Genomic DNA, 16,947 nt, shown 5'->3' on the forward strand with positions numbered 1-16,947 from the left:
CATTTTTTCAATTAGGAATAGAACCCCTGGGTTTCACTGGATACATTGGTGCCCAGGAACAGACTGTATTATCCACTTTCATTTGTGGCTTTGTGACCACGTTTGGGTCAGTGGCATGTGAAAGGAAGTGATGCATGCAACGTCTGAGACTTGTGTGGCAGGGGCATTTGTGTGGCAGTGGCATTTGGAGCAGCATTATTAGATCTAGAAACAGAAGCCACATATTGAGGAAGGTAGAGATTCTAAGTGCATGGATGAGTTCACGGATCAGGACCACCTGCTTCACGTTGGACTTTTGCATTAGAGAGAAATAAATTTCCATCTTATTTAAGGCTTTTTTTAGTTGGGGTCTCTTAGTTTGTACGTTAAGTAATACATAAAGTTATGTATTATTCCTAAGTTTGAGATATTGTCCAGTTGATAGCTTTTCCTTTCTTCTAAGACTGTGTGTTCTATTTAAAAATGTGTAACTTAAAATGTATGAAGTATATTAAGAGTTGGTTAAGATTTCTCCAAGGCGATCCCTAAATAGGATGAAGGACAGCCCATCCCCTCCCCCCCCCCCCCGAGATCTACTCTTCTGTTTCTCCTCCATAGACAATGACATGGATTTTCCTCCATTACAGATATCTTTCCATTTTGTCAACTAGAGACTCTACTAGAAAATTAGTGTTCTATGTCTACACAAAACGTTTTGTGTGAAGGGTAGGTCTTTAGAAAGAAGGCACCCTAATGTGCTGCTTAGGTGGCTCAGTGGGTTAAGACATCAGACTTTGGCTAAGGTCATGATCTCATGGTTCATGAGTTGGAGCCTTGCAACAGGCTCTCCGCTGTCAGCACAGAGGTGTCTTCAGATCAGAGGTGTCTTCAGATCCTCTGTCACCGTGCCCCTCTACTTCTCCCCACCTCAAAAATAAATAAATAAACATTTAAAAGAAGGCAACCCGATTATATTTCATGAGTTACGGGTGTAAGAAATTCCACTTGGGTGATGGAAATACTTACTATTCGAAAAGAGAACACATGTGACATTGTGAGCACCCACAAAATATCCACTGAAAGTCAAGAAATGACTTATAAAATGGACGCATGGCCCTTCGGTGACTATATTGAGTTTTCCGCCTGAGCATCTATTCCCGAATACTGTGTTCTCCCCACTGTCTTCTGTATATCTGTCATGTGTTGATTTTCAAGAAGTTTTTCTTATCAATTTAGGTATAGTTGACACACAACGATACATTAGTTTCAGGTGTATAACAATAGTGATTCAACATCTCTGTACATCATCCTGTGCTCCCCACAAGTGCAGCTTCCATCTGTCACCAGACTTTGTTATTACGATATCATTGTGTTGACTTTGTAATGATAAATCCTTGACATAGGGTCGTGTTCTCTCTCTGAGGATCCAAGAAGTATCCTTGGCATTTGCTTCATCCTTTGTAGACCTGACTTGCTCCTACAACTACTATAAGGTACCATCTTGGAATCAGGTAGCACCAGTCTGCCTTATACTTATGAACATACATGCAAGGAGAGTTGTGTGTATGTGTGTGCAGTGTATGAATATGTATAATTGAATGAATTGAACATCAAAAACTCTAGGATCAACCTTTTCTTTTCTTACCATTTTCTAACAGACACTCTGAGGCTTGAACTGTTCTTTGCTGCCCCTTGGGTGAAATCTCAGGCAGATCCAATAGCTTTTTTGGGTTAATTTCAGATCTTAAAGTCCAGTCCCACCCAGCATTAAAACTCTGAACCCAGTGAGAACTTTTTCTTGTCGTCCTCCAGCTCTGAAGTGCCTTGGGCCAAGTGCCTGCAGTGGAAGGGGCATGGTCATTTTTTTTCTCCCTTCCTCGTTGCCTCTCCTCCTCCTCTCCTAGGTGTCGTTTTTGCTCTCAGGGTCAGGATGGGGTCTGCGTGTCAGGTGGGAGGTCCGGTGAGTTACGGAACGACAGCAAAGTTGTCACTGCAGGTTAGCATTGAAGCCCTCTGTGTGCTGCGTCTCCAAAGCCTCCTCTTTCTCTGGGTTCTTTGGGGCCCTCAGCACTGAAGATCTCATATCTGTGACTCCTTTGAGGCAACATCTCCCTTGACTGGCTGCAATTGCCCCCCACCCCAGTCTCTGGCTTCTGGTTCACTCTCCGTTGGACCTCCAGGAGGCCTCCTTGTGCAAGATCCCTTCAGAGTTGACCTATCAGCAGCTCCTTTCCTTAGGGGGCCACATTTGGCTTGAGAAACACACATGCATCCTTGCCCTCCCCATCCCAAACTCAGCAAGCTCCAGCCTCTCTCAGACAAGCTGCCACTCCACTCCGCACTCGTGTTTACACATCTCAGCTGGGACTATCAGCCTCCCCAAATTCCAGGGAACACGGGCCATTTTCTCTAGCGGGTTGCTTTAAGGACCCCACTGCAGGGTCCTCACGAGCCTTTTCTCTTCACGTTGAACAAGAGAAGGATCTAGCTTAGATGCCCTACACACACAGTCCTGCTGAGGGCTGGCCTTTTGGTCCATTTCTGACCTGACCCCTCACTGCAGGAGTTTCCATAACCCGGCCATGTCTGTAAGAGCCATTTCCTTAAAACCCTTCTTTCTGGTGGTGGGTGGTCCGATGGGCAGTTGCCAGCCATCTTGTGTCCAGCTGCCTGAAGCCATGGGCAGGAGGCGGATGTGTTTTGGAAGACGCCTCCCAGCTGCCCCCCGGACTAGGCCATCATCGCATTAGCACCAGCAATGTGCCAGGCCCTGGGAGTTCTAGGCCATGGCAGAGCCAGGCTCGCTCCGGCCTGGGGTGGGACAAACAGAGCTCAGTGAAGAGGCCCCACTAAGCCACCTGGGCTTGTTCTGATTTATGGTCCAGCAGACCCCCCGCCAAACTGAGCACCCACGTAACCAGTGCTTGGTGATTCAGCTGCTACTTTCCGGTTAAATAAACTTGGGTGACATTTTTTTTTGTTTTAAATGAAGATCCTTGCTTAGTTCATCTGTTGATAACAACTCCTCTTCTGGGTTGTGGCTGAGGGCCAAACCAGACGATCTTCTGCGGCTCCTTTCAGATCAGGTTTCTGTTGGTGGCCGGGGTGGGGAGGACTCAGGGCACATTTGTCTCTGCAGCCAAACTCCATTTCGGCCTGCATTTGAGAGGTGGTACCGTTGCGGTGAAGGACCCAGACTCTGGAGCCAAACTGCCTGATTCAGTTACTAGTCGTATGACCTAGAACAAACAAGATATGCATTGACCGATACACCTCCCCGTTTCCTTTTCTGTTCAGTTAGGGGGAAAATCCATGGTGTTCAGGGCTTGGCACACAGCAAGTTCTCAATAAAATGCAGCTCGCTCTCTCTCTCTCTCTATATATATATTTTTTTTTTTTCTTTTTTCAACTTGTAGCAAGAATTACTACCAAACTCCGCTCGTTGGGCCAGAGACCCTTGCGGTGTTAGTGAAAGACTTGACCCTCGTGTAGCACACTACCTACACTTGTGCGTTCATCGGCCAGCCAGTGGCCTCAGCTCCGAGCTCTAATCACGTGCAGTCAGCTGTCCTCATTAAGCAGGAGATGGTTGAACTGTTCAGTTATACCCCTGTGTTGTGGTTCTGGGTTGGCTTGCTTGGCCACAGATGCCAAGAGACCAGCACAGTTGTGCGTATGATACGTGTTAAGCCGACGCAGATGCCGACTGTGGACATACTACATCCGGATTGTGTCCCACAAAGACCCAGGAGCATTATTTTAGGGATCCTCGATTGTCTTAGCTCAGGCTGCTGGAACAAAATACCAAAACCTGGGTGTGCTTATGTAAGGTAATCATGCGTGTAAAGGCACTTAGCACAGTACCTGGCAAATAGAGACGCTGAATTAGCATTTTGAAAGTTGGTAACGTGCTTACCGTTAGGATCAGTGTTGTGATGGTTTCAGGCAAGGCGCCGGTGACGTAGACCAGATTCCTCGTTCCTGTCCTGGGAGTTTCTGATTTAGTAGATCTGGGATGCGGCCTGAAATTTGCATTTCTAATGGGTTTCTGGGCTACCCATGCTGCTGGTCTGGGGACCTTGCTTTGAGAACCACTGACTAGATTGTACCCACCCCCAGCCAAGTCCTCCCCTTTCCTGTTTCTTTCAAGAGAAATCAGGGGCCCACAGAATGGGCACCTTGACCTTGACCTTATGTGTTGCGGTGAGGTTTTCAAGGACGATAAAGGAGAACACATGCCTGTAGGGGTCTGCCTGAATAGCAGAAGCTATTCGCTGTGGAAAAAGAAGTTCCCACTCCTCAACTTTGGGGGAGGAGAGGAGGGGCCCCCACTCTGCCCTTCCTCCCACTGACAGCCACATGTTCGCAGGCATGAAAGTTTTCCCAGTTTTGCCTGAACTTCAAAGGAAGGTCTGCCTGCCAAATGTCTGCACGTGCTGAGCAGCCACAGAGTCCAGGAGCCCCTGGAGTTGCTGCGGCATCGGGACAATTGTCTTACCTTGGCAGAGTGGGGCACCAGCATTTCTATGCTGTCCTGCGTCCCGGGCAGGACCTTGCGCGCAGTGGAACAAACGGCCGTGTTCCTTTTATGCAACCCAGCAATACAGCTGCAAGGGCTCAGTGCACGGCACGTCTGAACTGCATTTGAAGCACTTTGGGGGGCTCACAGACAAATATTTTCAGAATGACTGTGGGAAAGGCCCAGCTGGAGGGGTGCTGGGATTGCCGAACGGTTCCCGGTCACTGCTGTGCCCACTGTCGTCTTTCAGCCCCAGGGGGTGGGCTGGGCTGGGCAGGAGGGGGCAGCCGATTTCTTTGTGGGGTTGGACTTCACTCGACTTAACCGCTTTGCCTCATGGGCAGTTTGGAGATGATTGGCACCACGAGCTTTTGCTGAACGAAAGTCTATGGGGTCCACTTCCGATTCCACCCAGGACAGAACCCTCTGCTGATGCTGTCTGGATGTGGGTTATGGGAGCTACCCTTCAGGGGACAGCAGGGCTAGCTTCCCGGGTGTGACCTGTGTAGCCTCAGTGGGTCACATGCTCAGAAGGGCCCATACCCACTTTTATATTCTAAGGTCACTGTCTTGAAATTCTGAGCAATTTTTTTTTTTTGAATTGTAGAAGAAGTTTATTTGCTGGTCACTGATTCTTGAGATACAATTCCACATTGATGATACGAACACGAAATGAGTCATTAAACCTTGCTAGCCCCCCAAAGACTTAACTTGGTAAAAGCGGTCACGTACATATACTTGAAGGGCTTTCTCACTCTCCAAGTAATTTAACTTCCAGTTTCCATCACATGATGTTCAAGTGCTCTTATGGGTTAGCCATGCACAGTCTAACAGAGAACCATGTAGATGGTCAAGCAAGAGTCTGTATTCTTTATCTGATGGTAACAATAAAAGCTGCAGGAAGTGGGGACTTTTCTATCCAGGAAGAGAAACTAAAGACAGCTATGAAATGTGCAAAGAAAACTAGAGACCAGGACAAGGAGGCAGCGTGAGCCCAGCTACTGCACGCTGAAATGCCAGCAAGGGCAGGTAAGCCGGTTACTGACCGCTTTCCTTACTGAGTTTGTCCTCCAAGAACCCTGTCAATGGTTGCATTTCACTGCACGTAGTTAAATACAGAGAATTAGACCTCACAATAAAATCACATTTTTCAGAAGAAACATAATACGTTTAGAATCAGTGATTGCCTTTTCTTCGTCTTTTTTTCCTTGAGCGTGTAGGTGTTTGAGTCTGCTGTGTTTCTTCTTTTACACCAGGTACAGGCTGTTTGAAAACTATTTCGTTATCTTTATCGTCAACATTCATTTTAGCCACTTCCGATTTTCACTTCTCCAAAAATGTTGGTGTGCAAACTGGTGTGGGGCCCTGGCTATCCACAGTCTGCTCAGGGGTGCCAGGAGTGCACGGAGCTTTTTTCTTCTTTTTCTTTGATAAGACCTGGCTATTTGTAGATTTCTGAAGACCAGTGTCTGAAGCACTTCTTTTTTTTTTTTTTTTACATAAAACCAGTGGAGGAAAATCATAATCAATTCCTTTTTTGGCTAATCTCTTCCTGAGTAACTTTTCTTTCTTTTTAAATCGCTCCTCCATCTGTGGCTTTTGAAGAAGTGTCCGATTCTGATTATACCGTTTCACTGCTGGATAGGATGGCTTTTTAAATGGAATATGCCACTCTCTGAAAAGTTCTTCGTGTACCTTTTCAGGTGGTATAAAATGACACTTCAAGAGTCTTTCACCAAAAAGGTAGTTGTTCATTGTTTCACCAACTATCTTGGCAACATCTTCAGACGCAAACTCCACAAACGCGTAGCCTTTACTATTTCCAGTCCGTTTACTTCTGGACAGTCTGAATCTCGTAACAGTGCCAAACTGGGAGAAATATGCTCGGATCTGGGTTTCGTAAAGTGCTGGAGGTAAGTGGCCCACATAGATTACTCCAGGAGTAAGTTTCTCTTTCTCCTTTCGCTGGGTTGCGCGCCGGCAAGACTGCGCCACCTCCTTCTGAAACTTGGCCTCCTCCTGCGGGTTCAGCGACAGAAACGGCTTAGCCGGGCCTGCAAAGACCGCCATGGCGACAGCTTCCAAGCCGAAGAGCTCCACGCGGCGGCCCCGGACAATTCTGAGCAATTTTTGAAGGGGCCCTAAGTTTTCCTTTTGCACGGAACCCTGCATAATATGTAGCTGGTTCTGGGGAGCAGCCTCAACCAGAGAGTAAGAACGGAGTCGTGAGGGAGGAAGCGGATTTTGATTCCAGCTGCTACGTCAAGTGAGATTTCAGGTCTACTCTCCTGAAACCCTGGAAGCTGTCTTTGAGGACGGACTACTCGGGTTCTCTAACCGCAAGTCAATCCATCCAACTCCTGGCTTCCTGGAAGCTTCTTTGAGGAAACTTATCGAGTGTGAAGACTAGGATGGTGGGTAGAATCGGGGAGAATTTTTTTCTCCGGGGAAGATCTCATTTCTCAATGAACAGGCTGTGAGAGAGATCTGGCCACTCTAAGTCAGTACATTCAGATGGAATTTCGACTGAGGTGTCGTCCTGTAGTGAGATCATCACTCTCCCAGAGCACTGGCCCTACCTTCTACCTCCTCCCCTCGCAGCACTTGGCATACGGTAGGTGCCCTCATATTTGTGGTCAATGATGATGGTACTGACCGTGAACTCAGGTTTCCTCTTCATCTCCTCTGGAGTCCCACAAAGCGAGAGCCATCTCTCACCCTGAAAGATCCTTCCTAGTGATTGCAACTGCTTTCTTCAATTCAGGCAGGGAGTCAACCCCAAACAAACCAAACCAATCCTCCCGAGATATTTAGAGCCCCTAACTCTATGGGTTAGGGGCTGTTACTCCAACAGTGCTGTGTAGTCAACCACCCCGAAACTGCGCAACTTGGAACAACCATTGCTTTCTCTCATAAATCTATCAGTGAGCTTGGCTCATGGAGATTTGGCTTGTCTTGGGAGGCCCTGCTTCAGGCTGTGGGTCCAGCTGGACTTCTTTGGGGGAGCTCTGCTCCTAAATGTGTTCTGGGCCAAATGTGTTCACTTGGGGCCCAGAATGAAAGGTGGCGATTACTTACGGGAAGCTTCTCTCAGGGCTTTGGCAAAGGTACAGAGGGCAAGTGGAGAAACTGAAGGTCTTTTAAGGCCTAGATTGAGAATTGTATCCCGTTACACCCGTTCACATTTGATTGGCCAAAGTAGATATATGACGTAACTCAAAGAGGCAGGGAAGAATTCTCCACCAATATGAAGTCAAGGCAAGGATTCGACTGTGGAGGTAAATTCAATGTACCACACTAATTCCATTTTCTAAAATACTCTCTCTGTATTTCAGTCATACCATGGGGCTATCGTTTCTTGAGGACAGAACATCAACAAGATGTTAACTAACCAGGTGCCAAGCAAATACCAAATGGAATTAAATGGAAATACATACCCCGTACTCTAAAATGCTTGGATTTTACCATGTAAACCAGTTCATTAAAATTTCCTGGAGAATATGGGGCACCTGGGTGGCTCAGTCAGTTAAGCGTCTGACTTTGGCTTAGGTCATGATCTCATGGTTCGTGAGTTTGAGTTCTTCATCGGGCTCTATGCTCACAGCTCAGAGCCTGGAGCCTGTTTTGGATTCTGTGTCTCCTTCTTTCTCTAAAAATGAATATACATTAAAAGTTTTTTTTTTAAATTTCCTGGAGAATGGTATGAAAATGTAGATAGTCTATCCCAGACGACATGACAAAGAGGACTGGGTTCCAGGAATCTGCATTTTCATAAGCACATCAGGTGAAACAGGCCCACGTCTGGGAGCAACTGTCTTAGTCCTTAACTTTACAATTAAGCTAATCCCTACTAGGATGCTAGTAAACGTGGTCAGAGCCGGTGAACTTTCTAGTGATGGGAATTTAGTAAACTTCTACACAAACGAATTATTTTTCTGATCTCCCGTATCCTCTGAATTTCTGCACAAAGTAAAGTCTTGGCTATGTCACTGACTACTGGTTTTGCAAATAGCTTCTCAGCACATTTATTTTGGTGTCATCTTTAGATTCTGAAAATGAGCCTCTTGTGGTTATTTTTGCTCCTTCAGTAGTCATTCATTTTCTTTTGCTACGTCACTTGGATTTGCTCCCAGTGATCACACCTTCCCCTCTTTCAGTCAATGTCTTTACAGCGTAGCGGACCCCAACCGTCAATGGCCGGCTCTGGTTCTAAAGGAAGACACATGAAGTCATTATGATTCTTGTGAAGGGCCACGTTTCTCAGTCTGGACCACATTTCTGTCTGCAGTTTGCTAAGCTGGTAGAAAAAAGTCTGGGGCTGCTGGCTCTTCTCTTGGCCCCCACAATAGCTAAAGCCTGCCCGAGAGTGAAGTCGGTACGAAGGAATGCAAGCAAAGGCTTTTAGCAACAACTCTGAGCACCTGAATCTAACTGTGCCTGAAGATGTACTTCCTGGACCTTTTCACTGTGTAAGCCGATGCATGGTCTGTGTTGGGGAAGCTAGTGTGAGTTTGGTCTCTCTCATTCGCAACTGATAGAGTCCTGACTGACATATCATAGTCTTGATGGTGTGACCAAGAAGACCACCAGCAACTCAGACTGATCCGAGCTTAGCAAAGCCTAGAATTCATGCAGCAAGCCACACACACACACACACACACACACACACACACCCCCTACACGGTATATTCTGGTAACTAGACCAGACCTGGGGACCAAACTTCATTAATAGTTATTGAGGACGTCTAAAGCAAAGTAGATTGAAAAATGAATGCAGCTATTAAATATATGGGTGTCTTCTAAGCCAGGCCTAATCACGTTATTAAAAATTACTCGCTCGTATTTACATCTGCAACGACAGTTACATTTTCTCTCCCCCTGCTCCCGCCGGTAACATTTGCAGTGGCTTCTTCCCAGGTATTGCATAGAAGGATCTCTCCGAGATAATTTCTTTTTTTTTTTCTGTTTGGCTGTGATGAAAAGACAGAAGCCTAACGTTGGACAGCAGGAAATAATGCATCACTTTGAACATGTTGTCTTTCTATTATAAATATGATGATATGGTTAGGTGGGACAGTTTCAAAGAGACAGGATGTTACCTTAAACATTTATAAAGCTGTGGTTAAAATAGTCTCCTTAAACTACCTTTTCAACTCATGGAGCTTACATAAATATTTGGCTGCTGGTGACAGGCCTAATAAATCTGTTTAGAATGTTGCAACAATATTTACTTACAAAGTAAAGGCATAAGCCCACATTGGCCAATAATTTTAAAAAGGAGAGATGCTACTTTTTAGCACCTTGCATAAATATTTGCAAGACCTATAAATCCAAGATAACCCTGCCTCTTCCCTAAAGCTATTTACCGCTTCCTACCATGTTCCCCCTAAATGCCCCTTTTAAGTGTCTCTCAGTTCAGTTGGAAAAGCTTGACATTTACTTGAGCTGTTTTGGAATATATCAACAATTCTGGGATATAATGGAAGCATTCTTCAATTTCCTCATGGCCCAAAGTTCTGCAAGATCCTTTCAGGCTGGGGGGAGTGGGGGAAAGAACAGAATCTTCTGCCTCTAAAGCTTGCGAATCAGAACATGAGTATTTGAGGAATAAATCTTATTACGTCTGACCAGGAACTAAAGGATACAATTCTCTTTTTTTTTTTAATTTTTATTTATTTATGTTCAGGTGGAGGAGAGAGAGAGAGGGCGAGAGAGGAGAAAAGAGAGAGAGAAAAGAGAGAGACAGAGAATCCCAAGCAGGCTCTGCACTGTCAGCACAGAGCCTGACGCAGGACTCCATCCCATGAACTGTGAGATCACGCCCTGAGCCGAAATCAATAGATGCCCAAAAGACTGAGCCACCCAGGCACCCCAAAGGATTCGCTTCTTGTTTGTCCTTCCATGTTATAGGGATTATAGACAGTGCTTGAAATAAAAGAAAGAACAGTGCTCTGTTTGCCCCAGAGAAGCGAAGATGGTAACCTAAGCATTTTGATCAAGGATGTTTGATCAAACAAACTGCAGTTGGGTATTTAGAAAATAGAATGAGCTGCCATCTGACTTCTCTCTGGCTCTCCTCAAGAGCTGAGTTTTTTTCCTGATTTCAAGAGATGACTCCCCAAGGGGAAAGATACTAACAGTGGCAAACATCTCTTTACGAAGGTCAGACAACAAAACAAGCTCTTGATTGCCCGAGGTATCCCTGTTTTTTTCATGAGTGAGTTTTTCAGGAACTTTAAGAGGTATTTCCTGTTTATCGTGCGGTAGAGACACAGGCTGTAGAAAACTCATGCTAAGCACAAATACCCGAGTTCTTAAGTATTTGATATTTGCACATTACAGTGATATCATCGGGTTTAATTTCCAGTAAGAGTCAATAAGCAAATGGTCACAATGTACAAGAAAAAAGAGTGATCGACTTATGAAAATAGTATTTCAGAGTAGTTCTAGACTTATGATGAGGCCCCCTGGTCTGAACATTCCTGAGGAGGAGAACAAAAGAACTTGGCTTTGGTATTTACATTATCTAGGGGTAGGAGAAAAGACTGACAGGACGACTTTGATGTTCTGAGGAGGATAGGAGGTGATTTGGTATTTATTCCTTTTTAGTACGTGAATGTATACCAGATGGCCCATTTAAAATAGACCCCATTTTAAACCATTTTGCATGACGTGGGGCCATACAGAAAGTCTTCATTTCCTCTCTGGCAGTAGCTGGTGTGAGATTCCACCCCCGCCCACCCCGCCCACCCCTCCCCCCCCCCCCCAGAGTGGCAGGGCTGCCGGGCTTGAGTCCTCTGCCAGCCCCTAGGAACTCACCTACTGATGCACCACCACCTGCTAATGGCAGACTGCCATGAGGAACTCTAGTAAGAGAAGTCCAGGCCAGTGACTGTCATCTGGGTCACAACATTTTCTTCCATCTCCGGGAATGGTAGGTGCCAACAGGACTTTCTCAGTGGGTTTCACTTATGCCTGGGAGAATTGGGAAAGGCCTCACAGAAGATTCAAGGAACGGATTAGGCAGATGGGCTACGTGCTATATAGGAAGCTTCCCCAGACATGGCAGCGGACTCTTGGGGACACGAAGTAAGCAGACCAGCGTGCCGGGAGTTAGTGCGTATTCCAGTTTGACGTGAGTTGAAGCCCGAAAGAACATGGTGTCCGTGAGGCCTACGGAATTTGAGGGTGGCTGTGGGGTAGGAGGCCTCCGGTGAGAGATAGGGGTTGAGGATGGAAAGATGTCAGACGAGCCTAAAAGGAACTCTGGAACCAGATTGTGAAAGTTCTTCCGTGTTTTGTCTCTTCCAAGTGGTTTTCGACTCTGGCCTTTATGCACTGGACAGCCCATGAAAATATTTAAGAATCATTATCTTTACATATTGGAAAGGTCAGCCTGCCTGCAGTATGGAGTATAAATGTGAGAGAGAGAGGGGCTGGAAAAAGATTTGTTAGGAATTTATATATTTTTAAATGTTTGTTTGTTGTTTATTTATTTTGAGAGAGAGAGAGAGAGAGAGAGAGCAGGGGAGGGGCAGAGAGAGAGGGAGAGACAGAATCCCAAGCAGGCTCTGCGCTGCCAGCATGGAGCCTGACAAACTGGGAGATCATAACCTGAGCCAAAATCAAAAGTTGGATGCTTAACCGACTGAGCCATCCAAGCACCCCAGGAATTTATATTTCTAAAAGTGTCATCGGTCCTCTTAATTCATGGAGATCACTTTGACTTTCTTTTATATGATCGAGCAATGCTAAATGCACATCTAGGACCTGTGGGATCCTAAACATTACGGGGAATGGGTTCAAGGAGTTTTCAGTTAATGGGAGGGCATAGCGCAGGTAACTTCTAGAAGTCACCCACGTCTTCAGCAAAAGGTGAAAGGCTAGGTCCTGGGCAGACCGAATATTGGACGTAGATGAAACTACGTCACTCGTGATGTATCTGATACATTTCTAAGCATAGGGAAGATTCAGACGCTAGATGACCCAAAAGACAGACAATGTTTAACACAATTATTGTCAATCAGTGTATTTGTTAATGTAAACATGTCCTTCAGAGGATTAGTTTCCTGTGGCTGCTAAAACAAATGACCTCAAACTGGGTGGCTTAAAAGAGCAGAAATGTGACGGGGCGCCTGGGTGGTGCAGTCGGTTAAGCGTCTGACTTCAGCCAGGTCACGATCTCGTGGTCCGTGAGTTCGAGCCCCGCGTGGGGCTCTGGTCTGATGGCTCAGAGCCTGGAGCCTGTTTCCGATTCTGTGTCTCCCTCTCTCTCTGCCCCTCCCCCATTCATGCTCTGTCTCTCTCTGTCCCAAAAATAAATAAACGTTGAAAAAAAAATTAAAAAAAAAAAAGAGCAGAAATGTGTTCTCTCACAGTTCTGGAAAAAACTACAGAACCCAAAGGCAAGGCGTCCACAGGGCCACCCTCCCTCTGGAGGCTCTAGGGAACAATCTGGTCTTTGCCGCTTCCAGCTTCTGGTGGCTGTGGGCTTCGCCTGACTCATGGCCGCATCACTGCGTCTCTGCCTCTGTGGTCACATTGCCTCCTCCCCTTCGGACTGTCTCTTCCTCTGGGTGTCTCTCATAGGGATACTTGTCACTGGACTTAAGACCCATCAACCAGGATGATCGCCTCTCAAGAGCCTTCACTTAATTACATCTTCAGTATTTTCCAAATAAGGCAGCATTCACAGGTTCTAGGGATTAGGACACAGGTACATGTGTTTTGGGGACCATGATTCAGCCCAGTACAGAAGGCAATACATTCATTTGTAGACAGAGGTTCATTCCCTCCCTCCTCCGTGTGAGTTGGGACAGCAGGCCATTTCCACTCTTTGTTGGCGCTGTTTTGGGGACTGACTGTATGTCCCCACTGGGCTGAGGGGGCTGACAGGGAGTGGGAGACACTGAGAGGGGTGGGCGAACACAAGGACACTGACTTCTCTTAAAATGTAAATCCGAATACTATGGAAACAGGGACTAACTTTCAGACGAGGTTCCACTTTTTCTTATTCTTTCTCTCTCTGTTGTTAAGGGTGTGCTTTGTTACAGCTTTTTAACTACCACTACTCCGTTGTCAAGTTTCCCTTTTAGCGCATATTACATGCCGCCATGTTTCTCAGTGAGTTTGCCTGTTGACCTTTACTTCCTTACCATGAAATAAGGGCAGAAAGACCTTAGTCTTCTCTGTCACCTCCCCTCCAGCACCTAGAAGAATCCCCGCAGCCTAGAGAACCCTTCAAGTTGTAGTGAGGCTTTGTTTATGTGGTGGGAGTCAGACGTGGAATCTGTCAGGCTGTTTCAAAACACAGTCGCCTTTATTTTACCCACTTGAGTTGAAAACTTACGTCCACTTGGGGCGCCTGGGTGGCGCAGTCGGTTAAGCGTCCGACTTCAGCCAGGTCACGATCTCACGGTCCGTGAGTTCGAGCCCCGCGTCAGGCTCTGGGCTGATGGCTCAGAACCTGGAGCCTGTTTCCGATTCTGTGTCTCCCTCTCTCTCTGTCCCTCCCCCGTTCATGCTCTGTCTCTCTCTGTCCCAAAAATAAATAAACGTTGAAAAAAAAAATTAAAAAAAAAAAAAAAAGAAAACTTACGTCCACAAAAAAAACTTGCACACAGATGTTTATAACATGTTTTTTTTTTTTTGTAATTGCCAGTATGGCTTCCCTCACTATGCAAAAGTAGAATATTCCTATGAAAGCTCTCATAAGCTCATGAGAATATTCCTATGAAAGCTCCCATAAGCTCTCATGGCCTAAAGCGAGGAAACAATCATCATTAATTTGTATGGAAAAATTTTGAGCATTCCCAGACCCCCCCAAATAACGTCTCTTGGCTCTTCTGATACCTTAGGACACATCTTGCTAATGGATGCACAGAATGAATGGAGATAGAGCACAGAAGCTTTATCGCAGACACAGTTCAAAGCTGTGGCGGGCGGCTTGATGCTGAGATGTTCGGTGTAGTTCCCAGGGAAGAAGCTTGGGGGCGCCACTCCCACTGCTCAGTGCACAGCTGCCTCTGTATCTTGTAATCACAAAACAAATGCTGGACACTATTTTTGCTTTTTGCCTTTTTTGTTTTTTGTTTTGTTTTGTTTTTGTATAAGTGGAAATTCTCTTCAGATTTCTTTTGGTTAGTGAAAACAGGTACTGATGTAGGTCTTTCATAAAAGCAAAACTTTCGGAAAGCGGGGGATACCTGTGCTTGGAGGCAACCAAGGTGTGCTTTAGTAGGTGCACGGATAAACTGCTAAATCAGATGACGGAATAGTATTCCGCTCTGAAAGAAATGAGCTATACAAGCCACAAAGAGACACTGAGGAAGCTTAAATGCATATTACTGAGTGAACGAAGCTAATCTGAAAAGGCTAAATATTGTGTGGTTCCAACCATGCGATATTCTGGAAAAGGCAAAACTGTGGAGATAGCCCAAAGCTCAGGGATTGCCAGGTGATGGGGCAGGGAGGGGTGAATAGATAGAGTGCAAAGAATTTTTAGGGCATTACAACTGCTATAATGGTGAATGCGTGTCATTATGCATTTGTCCAAACCCATAGAAGGTGCACCACCAACAGTGAGCTGTAACATGAACTATGGGTTTTGGTGATTATCACGTGCCATGTCGGCTCCCTGATTGTAACAAAAGTGCCCCTCTGGTGGGGATGTTGACGACAGGGGCGTGCGCGGCAGGGGGGAAGGGGATAAATGGGAGCTTTGTATTTTCTCCTCAACTTTGACTAAAGCTGCTCTAAAAAATAAAGTCCGTATATTTTTAAAAATCAACCATCTTTTTTTTTTTTTCCTCTCTGCCAGAAATGTCAGTGATTCATAGGGACAAGTCTCATTTTGGAAACTATCTCTCGAGCAGATTTTGGATATCTTCTCTTTTCCCCCTTGAGGATGAAACCCAAGTTTGATATTCAGACCATTAGATAAATAATGTTTTTGGATTCAAATTTGAGACTAAGAAGTCACCGAACCAGCCTTTCTTCTGAAAGGTTAGTTCTGGCCAATTCAAAATGTTGCCCTTTGGGGAGTGTTCGCTGGACAGGAGAGGGTAATTCTACAGCCCACCTCTTAGGGAGATCCCACGGAGGGTGGGAAATGTCTGGGCATGGGGGTTACAAAGAAGGCCGTGTTCCCCTCCAGGGCTTCCTTTCCCTGGCTGGGGGCAGAGTCCTCCAGGCTTGTTCTATGGTGACAGAACTTGAGTGTTTGCTATCCAAAAGTGATGTCATACCCACCTAACTTGCGGTAAATCATGGGTTTGGTTGGATTGGTTGCATTTCAAGACTAAGAGGAAAATTGGAGGATGGAGTTGGTTCCTTTTGATCACACCCTGGTGCACAGACAGAAATCAAATAGAAGAACCAGCTGTCGTCAGGTAGGGAAAATATTGGGATAAAAAAGTAGACAGTGAGGCATCACAAGGAAATGCTGCAAGGCTGACTTAGCTTCGGTCAGCCACCAAGGTCTGTTGAAGGCCCCCCAAACACTTCCTTCTGCTCTCTGCTAAGTATCCCAATCCTCAGTAAGGTAGAGTCGGGGCTAAAGAATCTCTGAAACCATCTGAATGCTTGGGAATAGCCTGGACTCTCAGGGCCCCAAATGGCCCCTGCATGCTTGCTAACTCAAGGCCATGCTAACCTGACGGTTCTGACAAACACACACACACAGACACACACACAGACACACACACAGACACACACTCACACACACACACACACACTAGACTCCCTCATCCTGTTCTTTAACGTTTTTTTTTTTTTTTTTTTTTTTTTTTTCAACGTTTATTTATTTTTGGGACAGAGAGAGAGCATGAACGGGGGAGGGGCAGAGAGAGAGGGAGACACAGAATCGGAAACAGGCTCCAGGCTCTGAGCCATCAGCCCAGAGCCCGATGCGGGGCTCGAACTCACGGACCACGAGATCGTGACCTGGCTGAAGTCGGACGCTTAACCGACTGCGCCACCCAGGCGCCCCTAACGTTTAAAAGCTTTAAACTTTTCAGATGTGTTTCAGAGGTGGAATCGTCATAATATAGGTAGAGTTAGGAAGTGATTTATACTAAATAAATTATTAATTTATCTGATTGATTGTTGCTAAATCACTTAATAACTTATTAATAGCACATAGTAAATGGATAAAATTGTTCATGTAATAACCAGCCCTATCACTGCCAGCCACAGTGGGAGGTGGAGGGACAGGTCAGAGATGACTCAGGCACAGGTCATACCATATCCCCAGACACTCCTGGCCCAGGCAATTAATGGGACGAACTCCCAAGTAACAATAATGCCAGGCAGGCAGACAGTAAATGCCATCAGAGCAGTTCCAATGACAAGCCTTATCATTGCCAGCCACAGTGCAAGGCAGAGGGACAGATCAGAGATGACTCAGGCACAGGTCATACCCCCAGACACTTCTGACCCAGGCAACTAAT

The 16,947-nt window shown here is 45.9% G+C and overlaps 1 protein-coding gene and 1 non-coding gene across 2 annotated transcripts; both read right to left on the bottom strand.

Annotated features, from left to right (window-relative positions):
- Window positions 1-3,387: 3,387 nt before the first annotated feature.
- On the bottom strand, window positions 3,388-3,541 carry LOC122479282. Its single transcript, XR_006296327.1, has one exon. It is a non-coding gene; the product is annotated as a small nucleolar RNA SNORA62/SNORA6 family (small nucleolar RNA).
- Window positions 3,542-5,084: 1,543 nt separating this feature from the next.
- LOC122478879 (MKI67 FHA domain-interacting nucleolar phosphoprotein-like) lies at window positions 5,085-6,608 on the bottom strand. Its single transcript, XM_043572665.1, is given in 1 exon segment — window positions 5,085-6,608. A coding segment is annotated over 1 exon segment (894 nt). The 5' UTR covers window positions 6,569-6,608; the 3' UTR covers window positions 5,085-5,674.
- Between the last annotated feature and the right edge of the window lie 10,339 nt (window positions 6,609-16,947).

This window comes from Prionailurus bengalensis, chromosome B1, assembly GCF_016509475.1.
Source record: "Prionailurus bengalensis isolate Pbe53 chromosome B1, Fcat_Pben_1.1_paternal_pri, whole genome shotgun sequence".
Classification (NCBI taxonomy): domain Eukaryota; kingdom Metazoa; phylum Chordata; class Mammalia; order Carnivora; family Felidae; genus Prionailurus; species Prionailurus bengalensis.